The 25,670-nt window shown below is 42.1% G+C and overlaps 1 protein-coding gene across 1 annotated transcript in view; it reads left to right on the plus strand.

The window, feature by feature from the left end:
- Positions 1–25,670, plus strand: part of C6 (complement C6) — a 38,088-nt gene that overhangs the window by 11,088 nt on the left and 1,330 nt on the right. The window contains exons 9-18 of the mRNA XM_030567770.1: positions 3,629–3,869; positions 5,431–5,553; positions 6,848–7,014; positions 8,182–8,407; positions 10,495–10,666; positions 12,606–12,717; positions 13,903–14,035; positions 15,133–15,324; positions 19,021–19,111; positions 22,211–22,452. Of these exons, the coding sequence (XP_030423630.1) occupies positions 3,629–3,869; positions 5,431–5,553; positions 6,848–7,014; positions 8,182–8,407; positions 10,495–10,666; positions 12,606–12,717; positions 13,903–14,035; positions 15,133–15,324; positions 19,021–19,111; positions 22,211–22,452 (1,699 nt within the window). The remainder of the gene's footprint in view (positions 1–3,628; positions 3,870–5,430; positions 5,554–6,847; positions 7,015–8,181; positions 8,408–10,494; positions 10,667–12,605; positions 12,718–13,902; positions 14,036–15,132; positions 15,325–19,020; positions 19,112–22,210; positions 22,453–25,670) is intronic.

A 25,670-nucleotide genomic window follows, 5' to 3' on the forward strand; every position in this document is an offset into this window, starting at 1 on the left:
TATTATTTTTTCATATCTTAGCAGCTGCCAAGAATCCTGTTGAGTGGAGAGGGAAGAGTTTTTAATAAGAATATATCTGTATGGTTTTTCATGCATAAAGAGTAAACAGGCACTTCTTTTCAGCCAGAATGGCTGTAATCTTAGCTTAAGAACCACACACCAAGAAAGAACAGAAGTAAAGTCCTCACAGAGAGTACACGGTGTGTGTTTACCATTTCTGACAGGCTGTATTGAACTGAATGCAAAATGACTGCTGGCCTCTGCAGACCAGAGACACCTTAGAAATTTAACAGGGCAGTACACAACAGAGAAAACAGAGCATAGTTAAATATGCCACAGTAGCTGCTGCTTCTAATCATGATTAGGGTGGTGAAAAATGCTAGCAATGGATCTAGAAACCTACCTGGCTTTCTGGTTTCCTTACAAGATGGTCAGAAGATTGTCTAACATTCATGAGTGTTAACATAAGTTTTAAAATTTATCCTAGTTTGAAAAATCCTAGCCAGTTTGTTTCACAATGGAAACTTTTTTTAAAAAAAATTTAACATGTGTGGTATGGTAGTTCCTAAGGGTCAGTAAGAGTGGGGCCTCATTGCACAAAGCAGTAGACAGTCCCCTTCCCAATAAGCTTGCAGTCTAGTAGATAAGACAGATGTAGCGGGAGGAAAGGGGTAAAACACACAAGCACAGTGAACAATGTGATGGTGACAACAATGTCATGTTAATTCCAGGATAGGGAAAGGAAGGAATTAGGGTGACAGGGGAGAGGAGAAGAGCATATGAGGGGAGGAGTGGAGTGAAGCTCTGGTGAATAGACTGGGAGGGAGGCAGAAGGTTTGACATGATGGAGGCGAGCAGAGGCCTTGGAGCAAACAGCCAGTCAGGTATGGGACACAGAAAGCCCAGTCAAAACTGTAGCAACTTCTCTGGATGTCTGAAGGCCCCTGCTTTGGTTGCTTCTGCTCCAACCAGTTGGAGTCTCTGGCCAGCTCCTCTCTGCAGTTTTCTTCTATGCCCAAACTGGGAACTGGGGGGAGGGAGAGGCACCACCTGGGTTCTAGTGCCCCCAGAGTGCAGGGGGTCACCTCTGTACTATTGTTGATCCAAAGAAAGCAATGGGGACAGCAGTGGCCCCAACTTGGACCCATTTTTCCCCCTGCTTTGGTTGCTTCTGCTCCTACCAGTTGAAGTCTCTGGCTAAAATCATGTGAATCTCATGGGTTCAATGTATACCAGGTGAAACATACTCATTTTGACTTCACTTTGAGTTTGTCCTTATTTAAAACTCAGGAGGATGAAACAGTATTGCTTGAAATTAGAGAAAATATCCACATAAATTAATTGTATATCCCCTTCTCAATCAAAACTGCCAAGTTTCACACTGGCCAATTGTGCTTTCCTTGGGTTACACCACGGTCAAGTAAGTATATTGTGTACTTTAATTGAAGTCATTGATGTTTTTTTCATGTAACTGAGAAGAATTTGGTGCAATATCTTATTAAATAGTCTACCCTGACCAAGACAAATATTTGTGATGATATTTAGTACTCTAAGGGATAAGTTTACTACTGGCATAAGTAGGTTTTACTGATGTCATGAGGATCACTATAGTTTTATAGGGGAAGCATCTACCCAAAGATAATTAGATTTAAGATTTCCAAGTTGCTAGAATGATTAAATATCTTATAGTGCCAAAGATTCTGAGCCTTTCTGTATTTGAATGTAGTAATTATTGAGCAGATATTAAATTTCTGGGAAATTGTTCTGCAAAGAATTGCTTGTCACAGGCATTTAGAAATACATTTACCAGTAGAAAATGCAAATATATGTATCACATGTACAATACAAAAGACAGCTGAATTGGACACACTTAGAAAAAATATGCTTTCTGAGCCAAGTGAAGGTAAGAACAAGGATGCAAACATTCAGTGGAAACGTGAAAAGTACCTATGCTGTTCATGGGTGGATAGGTACAAAGCCATAGAGAAAATCCTAAGAAATGCTAGGGAAATGAAACTTTTGACTAAATCCTGATGTTCTAAATCATACAAAATTCCCATTGAAATTAATGCACATTTGGCCTGACTAAGCATTTAGGCCAATATTTTCGGAAGTGGCCACTCATTTTGGGTGCCCTGCTTGAGACATCTTATTATCAGAGTTGCTGACATGAGTTCCCATTGAATTCAGTGAGTACAGGATTAGTTCCAACTTCAGCTGGAACTTGTGCTACCAAGGGTCAGTTTGAATATCTCCATATGTCCTTAGGAGAAATACAAGAGGTATCTCTTAGGTCGTTTATTTCAAATCTCCCTGTGACTGCAATGTGAAACGTTAAATGGGCATCCTGGAATTCGATGCAAACTTTATAACGGGAGCTAATACTGTAATAAAATTGTGACTGGACAACTGTGGGGAAAGGGGAAACTGAGATCCAGCCGGGGTTACCCTTCGTTTCCCAGCATCTCTTGGTCTAGGGAAACTCAATCTGGAGCCATCAGAGCCCACGCATCTCCCTTCCCCACAACACCCATCACAAGCCTTGTGAGCTCAGGGATAAAAGAAACTACTGAGAGGGAAAATTAGCAGCAGAGAGAAGCAGCTGAAGCAGGAAGCTGCAGCTTCTGATTATGTCATCAGTGCCACTTTTCATGGGTTTTTTTTTGTTTTTTTTTACTCTGGACATTCTCTCCCATCTACTGATTTGTTGTTGGCTCCAACATCATTCTGTGCCCTCCCTCAAAGTCTCTTCTTTTCAACCTCATCCACCTGCTTTCCTGTCCCTTCCTCTCTCCCTCCCTTTGTCTTTCTATTTAGCTAACAGAATCCCAAGCATGCAGAAACTGAGAGTCAGGTGCCCTGAAATCGTGAGACTGGTTTTGGAATCATGAAATTTTCAAAACACAGTTTTGTTTTGTTTTTCTTTGCCTTCTGGTTTCTGATCCCAATGGGTGCACTTGCTTTGTGGTTTCAAGCTTTTTCTCTGCCACCCTGCAGGCTAGAAACTTGAAAGCCAAGATTCTGATGCAGCGTCTTGATTCCAGCTGTGACTGTAAGAAAAACACCAAATACTGTGAGACTCATATAAAATCATAGGAATTGGCAACACTGACCGAATCCTCTACCTCCAAAAACCACCCTGAAAAAATTAAAATTAATCACGGAACTAACATGATAGTTGCAAACCATAGCACCTATCATTCTGCTTGCATGTTACGTTCCTTCCTCTGAGCTCTGTTTGCCTTGTCTATGGGCTGTACATTCTTCAGGACAAGGACTGTCACTTATTCTGCGTTTGTACAGAATGAATGAAAGGGTCCTGAGCTCAGTTGTGGTCCCTACACACTAACATCATACAAGTAATATTAATAAGAGTACTTTTTGTCTATTTGTCTATCATGCATTGAGACAGATCCTCTAGAATGTAACCAAGTGCTTGTAGTCTCAAGTGGATTGATCTCTGGTTTCATTTGTGCTAGTTTACCCATGACAAAAGAAACATAAAATAGAATGTATTTGCCCCTTTTTACAATATGCAAAGGGAAATTAACATATTCTCAGCTTTTTTGCGTCTTTAGTGAACCAGAGAATAAGGGTATTTAGTGTCTCATTTTTTCTTTCTTTCTAGAATTCCAACTTTATTAGGGTCCATAAAGTGATTGCAGTTTCAAACTTCACAATGAAACAGTCAGATCTGCAGCTTTCAAATATCTTTCTAAAGGCTCTTAACCACCTGCCTTTGGAGTACAACTTTGCTTTATATAGCAGAATTTTTGATGACTTTGGGACTCATTACTACACTTCTGGATCAATGGGTGGCACATATGACCTTCTTTATCAATACAGTGCTGAAGAACTGAAGAATTCAGGTATGTAATCTTTGGTGAGGAAAAAAAACATATGATCTATTTAGTATGTGACAGGATCAGGCCAGATGTCTACAGGAAAGTGATAGAAGGCAGATCTATTAGCCCCAGGTTAAGTAGGTCCCCTTTCCCTGGGTAAAGTAACAGGGAAGGTTCCAGAACAATCAGGAACTTTCTGGAAACAATTAAGGCAGACAGGCTGATTAGAACACCTGCAGCCAATCAAGAAGCTGCTAAAATCAATTAAGGCAGGCTAATCAGGGCACCTGGGTTTAAAAAGGAGCTCACCTCGGTTTGTGGTGTGCGTGTGAGGAGCTGGGAGCAAGAGGCACAAGAAGCTGAGAGTGAGGTGTGCTGCTGGAGGACTGAGGAGTACAAGCATTATCAGAGACCAGAAGGAAGGTCCTGTGGTGATGATAAAGGAGGTGTTTGGAGGAGGCCATGGGGAAGTAGCCTAGGGAGTTGTAGCTGTCATGCAGCTGTTACAGGAGGCACTATAGACAGCTGCAATCCATAGGGCCCTGGGCTGGAACCCAGAGTAGAGGGTAGGCCCGGGTTCCCCCCAAACCTCCCAACTCCTGATCAGACACAGGAGGAGTTGACCCGGACTGTGGGTTCCACCAGAGGGGAAGATCTCTGAGGTGAGCAAATCCGCCAACAAGCACAGGACCCACCAAGGAAGAGGAGGAGCTTTGTCACAAGTAGCATATATATATATATGTATGTATATTTTCCTATCATTCTGCTAATAGTGCCCATGAGAAAAGCACTGCTTAATATTTTCATGTTTTAGCATACACAACTCAGTAATCCTATATGGCTCTCTCACAAAATAATATCTGACCTCACAAACTTATGTAGGTCTAGGCTTTACCAAGGGAAGTGATGGATTCTCCTTCTCTTGATGTCTTCTAGAACAGATGCTTTAGTCAAACCCAACTTATTGTTCTCCATACAGGAGTAAATGGATGAAATTCTATGGCTTGTGTGATACAGGATGTCAGACCAGATGAACTAATGATTCCTTCTAGACCTGAAAGCTATAAACCTATGAAAAGTATTAGCAATGACTGTTGGCAGTAAATTCCTTAGAAAGATCATCAAATCATTAAAATGGAGAGAGCACTCTACAAAAGCTAAAAACCTAACTTCTCAGATTAAAGGTTGTGCTCCTGAGTTATGGTTAACTTGTGTGGCCACTGCTGGTTAATAAAGTATAGTCGGGTGTGTCAAGGAAGTACCAGCAACATCAGTACATACTTAGACAGGTATGGTAAATATGGCTCTGTCTGACATTGGTGGTACATGGGGGAATAGCGGGATATCTCATGAAACAACAGTGAGGTGAATGAAGTAATCCACAACACCTAAGTCATCTTCAGGATGTAACTGGTGGGGATGAGAATCTCAGACATGGAGGAAATTAGTGAGGTGTTCTAGGTGAGGAATGCCATGAAATAGATGTAGACAAAAGGGGCACCATGTGGAAACTAAGGATTCTGTTTAGTGTTTTGTGTTTAATATTTGGCGCTTAATGCCATCATTGCTGTTTAATATTTCCCAGGCTTGACACAGCAAGAATCAACGGAATGTGTCCGCGTAGAAACAACTAGGCGAGTGTTTTTCAGAAAGAAAAAGAAAGTACATACGACGTGCACCACAAATAAATTGACTGAACACCATGAAGGTCATTGTGATGAGAACTAAGCACTGTGTACTGTTATTTACCATGGGTGATAGTATCTGACAGTTATTGGGGTGAAACCCTAACCTCATTGGAATCAATGGCAAAAGTCCCATCAATTTCAGTGAGGCCAGTTTTTCACCTTTTGTCTCCCAAGTCAAGCATTATGAGCATTGTGGCCCAGATCCTCTCCCCTGTTCCATCCTGGCATGTTTTCCCAGCTGAGGAATCCTATCTCACAAAACTAGTATAGCCATCTCCTATGCTACCTATCTCCACATTTTCAATGTAAGGCCATGCTGGAGGTGGGAAGGTGACATGTCAGGACTGCTCTGGCAAGCCCACCTGGTGGATGATCATTTGACGACTATTACCAGCTGGCAGAGACTAAAGCAGCCCCCAAGCTGCTCTCAACTTTTCCGTGGCGGAAGGTGGCACAAAATCAGACAGAGAATCAGGAATCCGTGACTAACTCTTCAACATCCTCATCTTCTTTGCTGTACCAAGCAAAGCTCTGGTGCAACGGAGGCTCTACCCTAGGTATATTCAGGTATATTCAAAGAACAGTTTATTTTCTACAAAGTGTCAGGTAGTCATGCATCCAACATAAATGGAAAGAACTCTTTGATCACCTCAGGCCAAATATGCCTTCCCTCTCTCACGTGAGTAGTGCCATATGAAAGACAACCAAACTATTGAGATGTTTAAGGAAATCCTGTCCCAGCCCATTCTCTTGCCAATTCCATATGATATATTTTCTACTCATATTGTACAATGTCCTATCTAGTTTTAAATGTCTCCAGGAATGAGACTTTCATCCCCTTCTTTTACGAGAAGTCCTCGAGATTATTCCACAATCTACTAAATTTCCCTATTTTTCTTCATATTCAGACTACATTTTTCTTTCTTAATTTCATAACATTACTCCTGTTATGCTCCTTGGATCTGGATGAAAAGTTCCTCTGCACTGAGTTGTTTACACCTTAGTAGTATTTATTAGTTATTATTAGTTATTATTAGAAATTTACAAAGGATCCCTTGGTCAGTCTTGCCAAGAGTCACATAAATGCCAATCGGACTGCCACTGTCAATGGCAAACTTTCCATTGACTTCAGTGGGAATGGGAGAGAACGAGAGGGATGACCATCTCCCTACCCTATAATTTCGTGCCCCTGTGTCACCATCAAATCCTATTGGCTCTTCTTAAAAAAAAAATCCAATCCTTGGAGTTTGCATTGTATACAATAGAAAAGTTGTGGTTATGTTTTGAAAAACCTTACTTTTAATCTCATTTTAGGATCATTTTTGCAGTCAGCTGAACGGTCTATTTCACTGGTAAAAGGAGGAAGGGCAGAATACGCTGCAGGTTTGGCCTGGGAGAAAAAGGGGGCTTTTCCAGAGCATACAGTATTCACAGACTGGGTGGAATCAACAAAGGATAATCCTATTGTGATTGATTTTGAGGTAAGAAAAGAAAGAAAAATGCTAGCAAGAAAATAAAGTCCATCATCCGTTAGGGGATCAGAGACTAGATATGGGGTTCTCAAACTTCATTGCACCGTGACCCCTTCTGACAACAAAAATTACAATAGGACCCCAGGAGGGAGGACCCAAGCCTGAGCCCTGCTGCCCTGGGGGGGTCGGGAGAGAAACCAAAGCCTGAGCTCCACCACCCCAGGAGCGGGCGCCATTACCCAAGAGTTTCAGCCCCAGACAGGAGACCTGTAACCTGACTCCCACCGCCCAGGCCCCAGGAAGTGTAAGCCAGCCCTGCAGCCCACAGTTTGCGAACCACTGGACTAGATCCTTCGTTCGTTTTCATCTTGTTCCCTGGAAGGAGACTGTGATTATTTTACATACACAAAATATTTTAGAGAGTTTTGTAAACATTTACTAGAACTACTTTTTGTATCCCTCAGCCTGTTAAATTAACTCTCCTTAGTACTGGGCATCCAAATTGAAGGATACTGGATAGCCACAGGGAGTGAGGGGAGTCGCTGGGCCTATTTTCAGACATCATTGGGAAGGAGGAGTCCCCTGGAGCCTGGTAGTAGGAAGAGGCTGGTTGTTTTGGGGAAGAAGGAAAGCAATGCATTAGTTGTGTGCAGAAAGTTAGCTGCCTTCCTCATTGTGCAAACTCCACAACCACTCCTAGTTTGGAAAACATAGACTGTGGCTAAACAGTAAATGTAATATCGGTCTCATCACATTGCTCACCCCTGTATATTACTGCATCTCCCATGAGTGTACATGACCTCCATGTCTTTGTTTACACCATCTTATCTGTTGTGATTTTTAAAATGTATATTGCTAATTCTTTGCCACTTGCCCGCTAGGCCGTCGCCCCTGTGAAGAGGAAAAAATATATATGGGTGATCTAGATGTGTGGAGTTTTCATGTCCAGTTAAATACCAAGAAATTGCACCATGCACCACACTCCCAATATCTTATGCACATAGCTTTGTAGGCTCTGATGTCTTTAAAAAAGATGGATTTTTTTTAGCTGTTTGGGCTATGTTGATGCCCTGCAGCGATCCGTAGCAAGAAGTCAATACGACTAACTCTGTACTGCAACAAAATTTTCACTTTATTGTTCATTATATGATCCTCTGCTATGTGCTTGTCTTTTAGCTGGCCCCCATCCTGGATTTGGTGAAGAACTTCCCCTGTGCAGTGACTAAACGGCGCAACCTCAGAAGAGCTCTTATTGAATACATGGACATATTTGACCCTTGTAAATGTACCCCCTGTCCCAATAATGGCAGACCTGTGTTGTCTGGAACAGAGTGTCTGTGTGTGTGTCAGGCTGGAACCTATGGCGATAACTGTGAGAAACGCACACCAGATTACAAATCAGGTATTTACAGTAATACCATAATGATACAAATATGCTTCTTCTTAATAGCTGAACAATTTAATGTTAAAAGTTAAAGCTGGTTGGAATCTGGAGTTCCCATTCCATGAAATTCCAAACTTTCACATTTCCATTGCATCAGAACAAAATATTGAAAATCACCAAGGAAAGTTCCACAATTTCATTTCAAACAAATCAAAATGATATTTAGTTTATTAAATGTTTAATTTTGATAGGTGGAAGTAGTTTCATTTTGATAAGATTGAAACATTTCATTTGGACTTTGTTGGCTTGACTTTCATAATTTATAATGTAACATAAAAGTTGAGACATTTCCTAATTTCATGTTACATTTTTCATGCCATGTCAGAACAGTTGAAACATTTCAACTTTTATATTATTAAATTATATTTTGTATTTTATTTTGTAAATTGGGAATTGATTATAAATTGGCATTCTTTAATTAGTAAGTGATAATCTTAATGATAAGTGTTGAAGTGGTTTGGTATTTCCTAATGTAATGTGTATAATAAAAAAAATACACAGATTATTTTTATTCTGTATTTTTATTGTACGTATTACAATAGGAAGTTGCCAATTACTAGACCATTACAAATGACCAGTTACTCCACTAATTAGAATACCAATTACCAATTTCAAAATAAAAATAAATCAGGCAAGACAGGCAGTCAGCCAGTGGCAAACCAGCCAGGGAGCCAGGTGGGGAGCCCAGGGAACCATGGGAGCTGGGTGAGCAGCTAGGGCAGTCTGGGGAACCAGCCATTTGGGAAGCCGGGAAGCCCAGGGAGCCAGCCACCCAGGGAGGCTGCTTGCCATAGAGTTTGCTGCCCAGGAATTTGGCAGCCTGGCAGCTGACTAGCCAAGGACCCTACTAGGTGGGCATATGGACAGCCTTCTCTCTCCCACCTCCATCGCAGGTGTGTTGGTGGACAGGTAGGAAATCAAGCAGGCAGTCTGCTAGCCTGGCTGCTTGCCTGGCTTCCATCAGAAGTGAAATGTTTTGATTGTATCAAATCAGCATTTTCTAGTAGAAAACTATTCCAACAGGAAATCTTTCTACTAGCCTGGTAGAAATACTTCTATCTATGTACTGATTTAATCATATCCATATTGTGAAGATGCCTTTTGAAAGTGAAAATCTATATTATGACATATATGTACATGTGTATATATGTGTGCCAACTCCTGTTTATTATAGTGTCTAATAATCTGGTGTCCAACATGAATCTGTATTTCTAATATTTTTAAAATATGGTCCTTGTACAAGTGAAAACTTAAGATACCTGGCTAGATCTAAGAATTACTGCTTATGAACCTACCTGCAAATTCTGTTTAGTGCTGATTGCAACTCTGTTATTCCAATACTCAGCCTTTTTGGGCAGGGCTTAATTGAGTTTGGGGTTTGTGACAAGGACAAATGCGTAGAAGGGTTTAGCAAGGTACTACTGTATTTATTTTTCATTCTTGACCACATGAGGATTAGAAGCTAGGTATACAGAAGCCAAAAGACATTAACCCCATGTACTGCCTGTGGAGATATCTGTAGATTTAGTAATTCATATAAAACATGTTTCAAGGAAAAGCAAACTAAAAGAATTAAACAGAAGATGGGTGAAGGTGATGGCAATTTAATTCCGATTTGGATCTGGAGTAAATTTGGGATTAGGGATATCTTGGCTCTGGAATTCAGGTTAGGAGTTGGATTTCAAGACATTAACATCTCATGAGCTTCTGAAAAGATTTCTAGCCTCATGGAATCACCAAATGGCTGCATATATGGTGGAACTAGAAAATAGGCATCATCTGGTTTTGGATATGACCTGGGACCAAAACTGTGTAAAGAAAGGAATATTTAGACTCCCCTGAAATTCAGTTCAAATTTGGGTTTGGCCCATCTCTGTTTAAAATGTAACCCCATAAATAACATGTTTCTCTGCTAGGAAACAATGCAAATAGTTTTAAAATGTGACTGTTAATCAACCAGACTTCCTGTTGTATACAGAGTAAGGAAAATAATGCAGGTAGAGTTGATTTGTCAAGTGACTGGAGTTTTCTTTCAACTATTCTAGTTGCAGTAGATGGTTACTGGAGTTGCTGGTCTGCCTGGAGCTCCTGCGATGCTGCTTTCAAGAGAAGAAGGACCCGTGAGTGTAATAACCCCGCACCACTGAATGGAGGGAAGTCGTGCCAGGGTGAACGTGAGCAGGAAGAGGACTGTTACATCTCAATGTTTGTGGACAAGTAAGAAGATGGTAGACTGGAATTTCCACTTCCTGAGGGGTTGGGATTGAAGATGCCTGTTTGGTGACTAGTAAGGATAGGGAATAGTGGAGAGGAATTTCCTGCCTGTGTTTCTGTGGATGGGTCTGTTAGAGGAAAATGTCTGAAAATTGATACAAATTTGATTTGGTTTTGTTGTTGCTTCCCAGAGAATTCCAATAGTGTTACCAATATATTTTAAAATGTTTTCTATGACTCTGTCTGAAATCATACAGAACTCAGCTGTTTCTTTTCATGGGTCTTTATGCAAACACATTCCTGTCTTCTGAGCTACATGAATTTGTATGTTGCCTCCTATTCCCACAAGTTTCTCTTTGTTTACTTGTTTGTTTGCTTTGTTTACTTGCTTGCTTGTTCGTTTACTTGTTTTTAGCTTTGAATTCAAAATCTCAAAGAGAAACGGTACCAAAACTACTGAGGTCCACCTGGTTCTGCTTTGAAACTGCAAAACATGAATTTTGCAAGGTTTCAATGGGTTTAGTGTCTCATTCAAAGGCTGAGTCTTGAAGAGTAAACTTCATAACCATAGTTCACCACTGGTGCATCTTCTCTGGTGGTCACAACCCTGGTAGCAATCAGTGGAAGCTGCAGAGGTGGGACTGGGAGTTGTGCTGTCTCTGTTGTAATGACTATATAGGAGCTCCTTCACTGAGGCTATTGGACACGTACAGACCCTTTAGTTCTCCTTGGCTACCTAGCTCCATCAGTAAGTAAGGTAACATAGCATGTGCTCCCTCATAGGTAGGCTTGGGGGGATTAGATTTGTATTGGTAAATGTCAGTAAAGGTTTATTTCACCGTATACACCCAACGTGACAAAAATTCTTATCAGTGATAATCAAAATTTACACTTAGACAAAGTAAAGTTCTATGTGAGAACTTATTAGAGTTTGATTTAAGGATATTTATTTTGAAATGTGATGCTGACAGTTTGTGTTTTAACAGTTATAAAGCTTTAAATTTTAAATCTCAATGGCTGCCATTAAATAGTCATCAGGTGTCTTCCCCTCCCCTGATAGTTTTCCACAACTATGAAAATTTAGTCAATAAAAATTAAAAAGTGCTTAAAATAAACATGATATTCATCAAATTGTAAAAAATATTTACAATCAAGTTCTGCCAAGCCTACTCATATCCACGCACTGGGAGTCTCCTTAGTCCTTGCCTGAACTAGGTAGTCAGGGAATAGACTTTTGACTACCTTCGGTATGACCCAGCCGACGGATGATGAACCCCAACACTGACCAAACCACTTGAGCTCACAGTCACTTCCTAGAGGTTCAGCACCATCTTTTGTCCTCCTTGCCCTGTTTCTCCTAATTCAAGAAAATTAAATAGGTAAAATTCTCTGCTAATCCAGGAAAGTTATCATGTCAGCAGAGAATATGGCCCAATATCTGCTCCTCTGTTCCCTGGGCTTCTTTCGGCTAATCTGGCCTTTGTCAGCACACGGTACTCTTTCCCTTAGTTTCAATGGGTTATAGTAGGGGAATGGAGGAGAAAAGAAAGCCGAGCTCCCCCTTGCTTTCTCTGGTTTGCAGGAGCAGTATTCCCTGCCACCTTCTCCTCCCCTTCGGCTTATATTGTGAGAACTCTCCCTCCTGCTTCAATCTACTTTAATCACTCCTTAGTTTCAAGTATCAGAGGGGTAGCCGTGTTAGTCTGGATCTGTAAAAGCAGCAAAGAATCCTGTGGCACCTTATAGACTAACAGACGTTTTGGAGCATGAGCTTTCGTGGGTGAATACCCACTTCCTCAGATGTCTGCATGCATGCATCTGAGGAAGTGGGTATTCACCCACGAAAGCTCATGCTCCAAAACGTCTGTTAGTCTATAAGGTGCCACAGGATTCTTTGCTACTCTTTAGTTTGCATCCTTAACTACAAACTCTTATTTTTCAGAGGGGCTCCCTGTGTAAATGACAATGAAGCAAGAAAGGAAGTGGACATTTTCATTGGTGAACCAGAGTCTGGATGTCTTAAGCCATCCCCACCAGAAAATGGATTTCTCAGGGTGAGACGATTGTAACGCCCGGGATAAGGGGTGATGTGCAGGGACGGAGAGCTTCAAGAAACTCCAGGTTTGACAAGCCTCATCAACTCCTTGTTGGGTTCACAAAACTGTTTCCTCTAATTGTATCCAAATATTAGTACATGACACCAGCTTGAACAACATGATTCCACTTTATTTAATAAATACATTTTTCTAACTGATTAGAAGCTGATATTATGTACCACTGTTTGGGATATAAAAGCAAGGCTGGCATTAATGGGTGCATTTTTAAACAGAATTTTTTAATTTAAATTTTCTTTCTTACCAACTTTATTCCTTTTTTCACCAAAGTCTTCTATATTTGGAGGCTTTTTTCCTACTGATTTTCTTTTCCATTGACTGTTTTCTTTCTGCTCCTTAAAATCCCTTCTCCTGTCTCTCAATCACTAAATTCATATTTCATCTTCACTTTGGACTTTTTGGGTTTTGGCTACATGGAAGCGATAGGACAAGGAGCAGCATACAATCAGCTAGGTGTTGGAGTGATTAATGAGAACTTACTGCTTCCTCCAGTAAGAGCTTAACAGAAGAGATTGAATATACAAATCTACTGCAAAGTGAAAAATTGAGAGAGATTTAAAAGGCAAGGGAAGCACTATTGCTGAGATACTGATGCATGTCCGTGTATGTGCCACAAATGGGTAGTAGACAATCATCAATATGCTGCCTAAACAATTTTTTTACATTTCTGGGATCAATATTTTTGTTGACTGACAGTTTCTTCAGTAGACCTTTTACCAGCACGTAAACATAGAGAGAGATCTACTATATCTTGCATCCCTGCTGTGTTAGCAATCATACTGCTGAATAGAGGGCAAGCTACAAGGCTCCCTTTCTGTGGGCGCTTTCTCCCAGTCACAGATCTGTAAAAGAGCTCAGCAACAACTAAAACAAAGGATGGGTGAAGGATATAGGACCCAATTTACACAGCATTCTTTGTGAACCCAAATGTTGTAACCAGTGTGCCGATACTAACGGGGTGAATGCATGACAATATTAGTGCCTGGATGGACAGACAAATGGGATGCATGGCTTTTGCATCAGAGAAAGGGAAAAAAATTATGACAATTGCAATACTATGGTCCTGAGAATCTGTTTCTTATGTCAGTGAGTGTTCCACTTACAAAGGATTTGATTTAATTGTAGAATGAAAAGAATGATTATGCATTTGGGGAAGAAGCTGAAATCGCCTGCATGACTGGATATGATCTCATTGGCTATCCGTTCCTCAGGTGTCTACCAGATCATACCTGGGCACAGCAGCCTGTTGAGTGCCAATGTAAGAAAGAAGAGAACAGTTAGGCTCAACAAAACTCAGAAGAAGAATATATAATAAGCAATAGAATGGTTCCATTTTTAATAAAATAATCTGTAATTGTGTCTTAAGAAGAAATTAATGATTGATAGAAGTCAGAGGTCACAGAGACCTCCTGGGTCAACGTATTTGTTCCCTTTGCAATGCAGGATTGTTCCTATAGCATATTCTATAATCAATAAGATACTATCCTGCTGCGTGCTATAGAAAACCTGAAGACAGATACTTTCTAGTTCCTTTTCTAGTCTGAGTTTAAATGTCTTCAGTAGCAGTACTTGCATTTCACTTCCAGACCCATCCAAGTGAGCTGTAAATTTTGTGACAATCAGATTGAACAAACTAGCATTCTCAGATTGGACACACAAGTTACATAGGATAAGATTTCCAAAGCAGTCTCTAGGGGACTTACACATTCCGTTTCCATTAATTTCTGTGGAGGATGTGTGTCTAAACCCCTAGACTGTTTTGGAAATCTGAGCCATAAAACCCATATCCTGATGTGCTTACAGTGTAATCAACAAGTAAAGCTAGAACTTATTCTGAATCTATCAGTGAGAGAGATTCAAAGAGTTGGCAAGAACTCAATGCATTTGCATTGATTTGAATCTTCAGGTTGTATATTTCAGCATGAATTTCTTATTTAATATATTTACAATGTTTCTACCACCATTCACTTTATTAATAATTTCATATTGTAAATAGTTGGATAAGATTCTCTAATTGCCTCTTTTTAATATTTGTAGCATGCTGTGCCAGTATTCTACAAGTGTTATTAAACTATTATATATACTTTATAAACATTTTTTCTTATTCCTTTTTAGTAACTGATAGACAAATGTAATAGATGGAATGTTACCATGAGAGCAGGTCAAAATTTTTCAAAACTCAAAATTGTGGGCTTTTTTTTTTTAAAGCCAAATTTTAGAATATCAAATGAAAGAGGTCAGTGTGTTTGTGAAAATGGTCACAACATTTTTTAAATAGATATATCTTACCCACTTTAATTACCGTGTTTATTACCACAAATTGATATACTTATTTGAATTGTCTCTTTACTATAGTATCAATGTGCCCTAAACCATCAGTGTCTGAGGGCATCACAATCTCCCCATTAAAAAATGAATACAAGGTCGGGGAAACCATCCAGCTACGCTGCCCAGCTGGCTTCATTGTCACTGGTGGAAAGCAGTACATTTGTAGGAAAGAGGTATCATGGACACCTCCTATACTGAGATCACTTACGTGTGAAAAAGGTTAGTACCCCTGGTCTGCCTCTGACTAGTATCTTTTCATTTCAGATAACAGGGTGGGATCAATCTTTTTTTTTAACAGTGTAACTCAAATCAGATTTAACTAACTGTGGAGCATTGCATGATGTGTGGCAAATTTTAAAGCCAGAAAGGATTATTATAATCATCCAGTCTAACCTCCTGCATAACACAGGCCATAGAATTTCATACAGTTATTCCTACATCGAGTTCATACTTATGACTGAGTTATAACCTATCACTTATTAGCAGTGAAGTTGTTAGGCTGCAGATAGACTTTTTTCTTCAACTGTACCTACTAGGCATTGTGAAAGCTAGGAGATGGTAGTATTTATGTTTGAAGCAAAGGAAATGTAGAACTGGATGTCACCTGCATGGTGCTGAAACCTCAGCTTGTGTTATCTTACCAGTTCTCCCTGGAGCTTCATATAGATCAATATAGATCAGGCCTTGTGAGACTGTGCACATGCAGGCTTTGGAGCCGAAGGAACAGTTGTTCATAATGGCCCTCTGCTTTTGATGAGAGGAAGCACTGAGCCTTTGGGTGAACTTTGGGTTCATCCTTGCAGCTTTTTGGAGAAAGTACAGGCATATGTGGCAATTGCCCATATCAAATGCCACAAAGACATGCTTCCACTGCTTCTGTGGACAAGAGGAGATCATCCACCACAGCAATGCGTTCTCTAAATACCATGCCTTGCCCTGAAGCCTGACTGAGATGGGTACAGGTTACTGGCACCTGACACTGTTTTGGCTACCTTTTCCATTAGCTTGCTCATAAAGGGAGATTAGAGACTGGGCTGTAGCTAACAAGGTCTCCATTACCATGCAATAGTTTTGTTAGTATTGTCTGACCTATTTCATATATTATCATGTGTGGTACTCTCCTAATCCTCACCCATCCCCAGATGTGTTCTTATGGAGCTTGCCTAGTCTGGAAAGCAAACGTGCGATGAAGGTGATTGCTTACTGTCTTGTTCACCATTCTCTGCTGCACATTATGTTTTGTCTCTCTGGCTACACTAGACTGCTCATCATTTTCTTTATATGCTCAGAAACTTTTCTTCTCAGCCAGACAAATTCCTTTGCCAGGTGCTTAGCGCTCTCCAACAGGGTTGTGTTAGTGAATTTTATTTCACGCCATTTTGCTCCTCCCATCTCTTCAAGGGCACTTGTCTATTTTCTTAAACAGGGAATGTCACCACCACTGACCCTGTTGTAAGGATATGTTCTTTTACATCTAACCCAGATCCTTGCAGGCTGAGGAGCTTTGAACTTCTTAATACTTAACATGGGTGGTATTTCATGTGACATCTAATATTTAGAAGTGCATTTTTTAAAGGAGAAAAAATAAGGCCTGTAATTATAGAAACATAGAAATGTAGGGCTGGAAGGACCTCGAGAAGTCATCAAATCCACCCCCTTGCTCTGAGGCAGGATCAAGTAAAGCTAGACCATCCCTGACAGATGTTTGTCTAACCTGTTCTGAAAAACCTCCAATGATGGCAATTCCACAATCTCCTTTGGAAGTCAATTCCAGAATTTAACTACCCATATAGTTAGAAAGTTTTTTTCTTAATATCTAAACTATATCTACATCTCCCTTGCTGCAGATTAGCCCATTACTACTTGTCCTACCTCAAAAGGACATGGAGAGCAATTGATCACAGTCCTCTTTATAATAGTCGTTAACATATTTGATAACTGTTATTATGTCCCCCCTCAGTCTTCTTTTCTCAAGACTAAACATGCCCAATTCATTAACCTTTCCTCATAGATCAGGTTTTCTAAACTTTGTGTTATTTCTGTTGTACCGCTACGGACTCTTTCCAGTTTGTTCACATTTTTCCTGAAGTGTGACACCCAAAATTGGACATAGAACTCCACCTAAGGCCTCACCAGCACCAAGTAGTGTGGGACAATTACCTTCCATATCTTACATATGACGCTCCTATTAATGCACCCCAGAATAATATTAACCTTTTTAATAACTGAATTTCCTTGTTGGCTCATATTCATTGTGTGATCCACTATAAATCCAATATCCTTTTTCACTAATACTACACCTAGCTACTTACTCTACACTTTGTAGTTGTGCATTTGTTTTTTCCAAACTCGTTTCCAATCAAGTTAAAGCCTTGAAAGTTAAGCCGAGCCCTGGCCCACATCCTGTTCTTGCAAAATGGTCTAAGAGTGAGCCATCCCAAATGGCAGTTATGGAAGATGTCACATGGCAAGTTACACGGTTAACTGGAAGCCTGCCATGAATAATGGTTTCTTTCCATTCCAAAGGAGCATCTGCACTTACTGCTGCTGTTGCCTGTGGCTTCAAAGAAGCTGTAGCAAAGGTCTGAAAGTAAGTGGTTAAATGAACTGGATCTTTCCCTTTACTTCTCAGTTTATGCTTCTTTCTTGCATTTCTTGCTCTACAGTGTTCAGAAAAACAGGAGAGGACTATTGCACATACCTAGTTGTAGTTATCAGACAGCAGAGCTGGCCCCAAAATTTCAACCTTTCCTGTCTGCGAGCTTCACCACGGTTAACTATCCCTTTGTCAAGACATGGCCTGAACATTTTGAGGAAATCCCATGAAACAAGATTTCAAGACCTTCCTCAAGGTTAACCAACTTCCATCCATCGAGCACCACCAAGCCAGACCTTTGTAATGTGCTCTTTACATTGGAATCTACTTAAGAACCCACTTGGAAGCTTCTTGAACTCAGCAGAAATCTACATACCTCCCTACCTACCTCTTCGGAAGTGCAGACTAGAGTAGATGCATGACACCTGCATTCTTTTAATTGAAATTGTTCCCAGACAACTTCTAGGTACAGCTTAAGGATGTTATCTTCTATAAAGACCTGAAGGTATGGCCATCTTGGGAATTGCCTATATCTTTTAATGCCACCTGGGTTCCACTGGAATGCCCTTTCCTGTGCCTCTCCAGAGGGGAAGTCTGGCACATGGGCAGCAGGATATTTTCAGTGGATAGCCTTTCATTTCAGAATTTGCTGTATCCTACAATCCATCAGAGTCTGAGTCTGAGGATTTTTGTGAGATATACTTGTTCACTCCAACTTTTGCTTTCTTTAACTGTTCAGGGGCAAGAGTGGTAGAGGCAGTTTGGTTTGTGTCAGTTGTTGGCAACAGTCATGCATGTTAATTTCTGTAATTCTCCAAAAATACCAAAGTGATGAGAACAATGTAAATAAATATATTCAAAAATAACTGTAAGTCTTGTAAAATAAGCCAATAGATAATAACAGCAAGGGAAAATGGCACCACGATTTGGGTACTATTTCAGCTCAGGGGAAGAATCTTTTGGCTGAACTGACTTTGTGCTTTACAACTAGGTGTGGAAAAGCTCTTTTATGTTTTCTGTGTAGGTGCTGACTACAGAGCTTCCACCCCATCCCCTTCACCTTGATGTTCTGAACTTTTTGCAGTTCTGTCCTTTGTGTGGTGTGATTTCTATTCATACTTGGATTGTTTTTAAATGTTTGACTTAGACCTGGGTGTCCCTGCTAACTGAAGAACAATGCGTATCACCTCTTGTTATGGGAGGTCAGGCTAAATTAAAATAAACCCACTCTAGCTGTGACAGCACATTTCTAGTTTCTGTTCATCTTTTTATCAGTTATTTCAGGAAGTAGCTCTGACAATACCGTCTTTCTTTTTCAGATGAGCAAACTAAAGTTAGAGGTAACTGCAGCCCAGGACAAAAACAGGTTGGATCTCAGTGTGTTTGCATGTCTCCAGCACAGGATTGTGGGTAAGGTATATACAGTATTTGGATATAAAGCCACAGTCGCACTACGGTGGAGTGATTCATTGTGAACATGAAACAACAGGGAAAGTTAAAAATGAGACTAGCCATGGCATTCTAGCAGCCTGTACCAGACATTAGCAAAACAGGCACAAGATGGTGTCCAAAATACAGCCATTTTTATGGCTAGCAGCTGTTTTTCTGCAGATCAACAATGGCATCCAGTGGTCAACATGCCACAATGCCATCTCCCACTGTCTGGACCCACAAGCTTCCATTCTTCCCTCGCCCTCACCTAACTTCTTTCCAGCCACTGACTTCTAAGAGGTCAGCCACCTAGCTTTCCTATCAGCCTGTGTTACCCATGTGGAGTCTCATCAGGTCTGGTTTTGATAGTTACCATTGGGTCAGCTCTTTGGTTTTATGCCTCTTGTGTTTGGGACTTCCATCAGGTGGGTGTGGGGCAGAATACACTGAAGGCCTCAGACTCCAGGGAAGCCCTGGGTTGTGCCACGTTTGAAGTTAGCAGCCAGACTTGCTGAAGTCCTGTGAATTTTTGCAGGGATAAGTGAAGGGTCTTCTGGTGATTGATTTTTTTTTTCTCCCCAAACCGGTTTGCCTCATCTTCCTAGGGCCAATTATATGAATACAACACCTGTATTCCTTCTGGATTCTCCCAAACACATTTGGTGTGAATTGACGTGGCTCCTCTGAAGTCCGGGGAGATATACTGATTTGCAGCATCTGAGAAACTGGCCCAGTGATGATGGTTCACTTCTGTCAGACTAATTAATTTGAGTGTAACTAATTATCCAGTTTGGCGTATTCTAACTGGCTAAAAAAAACAGCAACAACCTCAAACTTTGTTAGACCGATGTGTTTGGTCACAGGAGTTTTTTTTAATTACTGGCCCTTTTATAGCCTACTCTGATGCTGCATTTGTTTGCATTTGGAGAAAATCACTTGTGCTGTCATCTCAGATATAAGTAACTGTGGGCTTGTTAAGCCATCTGTGGGAAGAGAGGACAAACAGGGACAGGGAGCCTCTACCAGCTCCAAAGAGGAATCACAAATCAGGGAATGATGGTATGGAGACCAAGTCACTTTAGAAAAGAAATGAGGAAAAATGGATTCCCCTAAACTCTAGACCTAAGCTTTAATTTTTGGAACATCACCATAACACAAAAAGCATAGAAGAGCACCAGGCTTAAAGTAAGCCAATAACACAGCTAGTTTAGTTTTAGAGAGAAATGCTGTCTGTTTACACAACATCAACTGCTCAGGCCCCAGAGGCAGCAAGGAAACAAATTGTTGTCTTGGAGAATTTTTAGCATCTAATTATTTGCAAGCTAGACTAAGGATGTCTGCGTGGTGGACTGGCATGGAGACACTTAGGAGAGGAAGGATTGATCTGTGTTAGAACAGTAGGTCGGGCCATGGAAGACCATGGGTTCAATTCCTGCTTTGCCATAGATGTCTTGTGTGATCTTGGGACAAGTCTTTCTGTGCCTCAGTTTCCCATCTGTAAAATGGGGAGACTAGCAGTTCCCTACCTCACAGGAGTGTTGTAGGAGTAACTACATCAAAGATTGGGATGTTCTCAGATACTGTGGTATAGGGGGCTGTATAAGTACCTAAGATAGACATGCAGCCAGGGCCGTCTTTAGGCTGATTCCTGGGAATTGGGCAGCGGGAGCGCAACTGCCCCACAGCCCTGCTCTCTCAGCTGGAGCTCTGACCAGAGCGCTGCAAGCCCCGCGGCCCCGGTCTCCTGGCTGGAGCTCTGGCCGGAGCGCAACAAGCCCTGCGGTCTTGCTCTCCTGGCTGGAGCTCTGGCCGGAGCGCGGTAAGTCCCATGGCCCCGGCTAGAGCTCTGGCTGGAGCGCCGCAAGCCCTGCGGCCCCGCTTTTCTGGCTGGAGCTCCAGCTGGAGCGCAGCAAGCCCCGTGCCCCCTGCTGGAGCTCCGGGCCCTTTAAATAGCCTCCAGAGCCCTGGAGTAGCAGAGGGCTCTGGGGGCTATTTAAAGGGCCAGGGCTCCAGCTGCCTCTGCCATGCTTGTCCTTTAAATAGCCGCCAGTGCCCCGCCGCCCCCATGCATTCCCCAGGGCTCCCACAGCTATTTAAAAAGTCTGGGGTGGGGTAGAAGCAGGGGAATCCCAGGCCCTTTAAATAGCCCCCAGAACCCTGGAATAGCGGGGGGCTTTTTAAAGGGCCGGGGCTCCAGCTGCCTCTGCTGCACCCCCTGCCCTGCCCGCACCAGCCTGCCCCCCACTGCCTGCAGCCAGCTCTGCACCCCCTGCCCACAGCCAGCCCCTACCAAACCCCCTGCCCTGTCTCCAGCCAACCCCTGCCACACACCCCTGCCCGCACCAGCCCTGCACTGCCCGCCCTGCCCTGTCTCCAGCCAACCCCTGCTGCACGCTCCTGCGTGAAGCCAGCCAGTCCCATACTCCTGTCTCCAGCCCTGCCAACCCCTGCTGCACCCCCCTGTGGCCCTGCCTGAAGCCAGCCTGCCCCACACTCCCCTGTCTCCAGCCAGCCCCGCACCCCTTGCCCTGCCTGCAGCCAGACCCTACCTCCAGTCAGCCCCTATCCTGCCTCGAACCAGCCCCATGTCCACTGCTGCCCTGCAGTTCCCAGGCCAGTAACCTGCACACCTGCTTCAATGAGGGGGGCAGGAAGCAGCGGGAACCCACACATGTGCACGCCCCCACGGAGTGGCGGGGACCCACACATGTGAAACGGCAGACATTAATAACCAGTCAACAGCGTATATGATGCAATGTACATAATATACAATTTTATTATTTATATAGTTATGGAAAGTAAATAATACATGGAAGAAATGGAAGGCCTTTTTTTTTTTTTTACACTTTTTTCTTTTTAAGTCATCCCTGCCAGGGCCCCGCCGAAAGTGTTCGAATTGGGCCCCGCGCTTCCTAAAGGCGGCCCTGCATGCAGCTGTTTGTTCTAATGATGGCCCTGACTTAACCGCACAGTGGCAATGTCAATGTATTCTATGCTGCTGGAATTTCAAGGGTTTGACATATGCCTCCTTCATTTTCTCCAGCCTCCTGTAACATTTTTGTTTTTGTCTCTTGGCAGCCACTACTCTGAAGATGTCTGCGTACTACATGCAGTTTCTGAAAGTCCCTCTACAAAGTCCAGCTGTCAGTATTTAGCTGAAAAATGCCTTAACGAGCAGCCACTCTATTTCTTGCATTCTGGCCCCTGTCATGGTGATACCAACCTGAACTGGGCCATTGAAAGGGCAAAGCTTTCAACAAAAAGCTCAAAGAAAGAGCTCTGTGGATATGACACATGCTACGACTGGGAAATGTGTTCAGGTATGACTGTGCTTTATTGAGATCTTAAACTCAGAATAGAACATTTAACATCCACACCACTGCTCTAGGAGTGAGATTCACAGTCATTCTGGTCCACATTCTAAGGTGTATCTGAGCTACTCCTAGCTGAGAAGGACAGGGAGGCACAGGTAGCTTTCTGTCCCTGGCATGAATTAGAGCAGCTGCAGGTCTATTCCTCAGCACTTCTTGCACTTCAAGGGAGTGTAGAGCTGACCACACCAACTGTATGCCATTTGGGGAACCCACCATGCAAAGGGACTGCCAAACTGAGTCAGTTTTCTATCCACTTTGTGCTGCCCCAACAAAGGAAACAGATAGAGTAACAGGGTCTGTTCCTGTGTGATTAAAGACTACAAGGCTCTGAATATTGTATACAGATGGGTCAAATGATTTGAAAACTGTAAGTATTTATTATTTACACAGTACCTTGTATCCAACCATCATGAGGGATCAATGAGGTAAGTCCCATAACACCAACAGGAGATCCAGTGGCTTACTCTAAAGCTAAATTTGGCCACATTTATTTTCCTGCATCCCTAAACTAGGTCTGAGCCCGTGTCTCCAGCAATAAAAGGTTAGCAAATTAACTCCTTTCCAGTGGTGGTCAGGTACACCAGTGAAGAGTGCCATATAACCTAGACATTTAGGGCTTAATTCTCTGTTCACTGCAACTTGTGTGGTCATTTAAGCCAGTTCAAAGTGGGAGTAAAACATTACCATGCTGATTATTTTACACTCATTCTGCATTGTTGTGAATGGCTACTCAGGTTGCTGGGCAAAGAGAATCCTACCCCCGGTTCTTGTCAATGAAAACATTTGTAACTACTGTGTATTTGCATTTAAAAACAGTGATTAAAAGTAATGTTGATGGGTATACTTCAGTACATCATGAACACAGTGGGCCCCTTTCTGTTGCCCCGGTGTAATCCAGAGTAACTGTCTTGGCTTCGCTTGCCTTATTCCATAATTTTGAGGTTTGGTAATCAATAGAGTTACTCTAGATTCACTTATGTGGAACTAAGATCAGAATCTGTCTCAGTGTAATTTATGCTGATTTTGGGGGGGGAGTGGCACCTCAAACTGAGATCACCAAGTTCATTTCCCATTGGTCACCAAACAGAGGTACAAGAAGACCTACAGGAACTTGACCTTTTAAGGCAATTCCTACCTGTAGCATTAATAATGGAAATTAAGCCACCAATACGATCCTCTATTTGTTCTTATGATAGCATAGCCTCTAGCGTTGTGTTTCATGACATATAAGCAATATTATATAATCTTTCGGAATAGCTACATTAGATCACTGTACTACTGAGTAGCATAGGTTTAGGCAGCAATGTATCTCTTGGTCATGACTGTATTGTTTTACATAATGGCTTCTTAATGGTATAATTTTAAAATAATATGCATGAAATCCGCGTTTATTAAGAGCTTTAACGAACAGAGTCAGAGTTCGTTGTGAAATCCCTCTGAGGATTGGTGTACAAACTTTATTGCACAACTCTGCTCTTTACTGAGTAACAGGGCGATAGCAGCAGTGATTTTCCGGTAAATTTGTGAAATGTTTGCTGGCTGACACAGCACGCAGAGCAGCCTTGCCAGAAAAGGGGTGGGTGGCAGCCACATTCATTCCTCCACTCGCTTTCAGAGACTGGGTGCTCCAGCTCCTTTATGCAGGGTCAAAGAACTGGAGTGGCATAAATAAGAGACTCCAAAGCCCCATATCTGGCTAGAGGAGGGGAAGAACACCTGGGAGGCTGCCTCCTGAGGATCCTCTTGCAAACCCCCACCAAGGGGAAGTCCTATAGGCCATGTTGTGTGTGTCAGGGGTGAGGCTGTAGCACGCAGCTCTGCTGGGGTTCTAGGCATCACTGCAGCCCATAGGGCAGCCCCAGAGAGGCTGCTATAATTTAGACAGGCCCCTGTGACTGTATGTTACTAAAGGCACCTCTCCACTCCTCCTCTCCACGCAGAGTAGCCCAAGGATAGAAGGGCACACAGGTGTCTTAAAGTCCCCATAGTACCCCTTAAGCCCCGGCCTATAAACTGTGTGCTGCACCTCTCAGAGGTCCAGCATAGAGAGCGTAGAAGGGGGAGAAGATTGGAAGAGAAACAAATTTTATCAAAAAGTGTTTGTTTCCAGTGTAAGGGCTCAATAAATCCAAGGCAATGCTTAATGGAATTAAAAAAGCTGCCCCCTCTGCTCTTTATGCTATCCAGAATGTGAAGTTTTTTCTTTACTCCATCTTCTTCATATTTCTTCCTTCTCTCTGCCCTCCCCCACCCCCGATCTCTTCCCCTTCCCTCATTTCCCAGTACCCTCAATCTTGCTTGGCAATCTTCCTATATAAATCACGATCACGTCTTGGCTGGCCCTGCATTTCTAAGGTTCAGCTTCACTATGGGTACATCTACACTGCAATCGGAGGTGTGATTGCAGGTTGTGTAGGCATATCCAAGCTTTGATCTAGCTAGCGTGGCTAGAAGCAGCAGGGAGGATGTGGTGGCATAGAGTGTGGTGTGGGCTGGGAAAGCAAGTAGAGGGGTAAGGGTTCTGGGCAGGCTTGTACAGCTCATGGTGCTGTGTCCTCACAACTATTTTTAGAGACACTAACTAGATTAAAGTATGTTACTCGAGTTGTACTCATACCTCCGACTACAAAGTAGATATACCCTAACACATGACAGTGAGTGTTACCCACATACGTTCCAATGAGCATAAAATAGACATAGGATGGAGGCCAGCTTTGGTATTCTTGAGGGTGAGCACTGGGAATCACTACAGAGACAGAAGATATGTAAATAATATATAGAAACAAATAAAATGGGAATAAATGAAATATTTACATTGTAAGTGAGGAAAGGGAGAACTATTTTCTTAGATGGAAAATTTCTAGGGTAGAATGTCAGAAATTAGAAGATGTTCCTGTTAAAAATGAGTAATGAAATCACAGTCACCTGTATGCCTCTAGTGGAGAGCCTAGCATACATAAAAGGAGGTTTAATGAAAAATAAGCAGACACAACAGAAGTTTTAAGCATCCATTTCACAGCATTGCTGCATTTGAAAGTAATTGGAAACATACAGTCAACATAATGTCTTTGTTCAAAACATCCATGGGCTGATAAAAACTGGCCAGACAGACAAATGGATCAGCGAGGTTGACATTTTACTTGCTCTTGGGACCAATGTTTTGA

Source organism: Gopherus evgoodei, chromosome 6, assembly GCF_007399415.2.
Source record: "Gopherus evgoodei ecotype Sinaloan lineage chromosome 6, rGopEvg1_v1.p, whole genome shotgun sequence".
NCBI lineage: Eukaryota > Metazoa > Chordata > Testudines > Testudinidae > Gopherus > Gopherus evgoodei.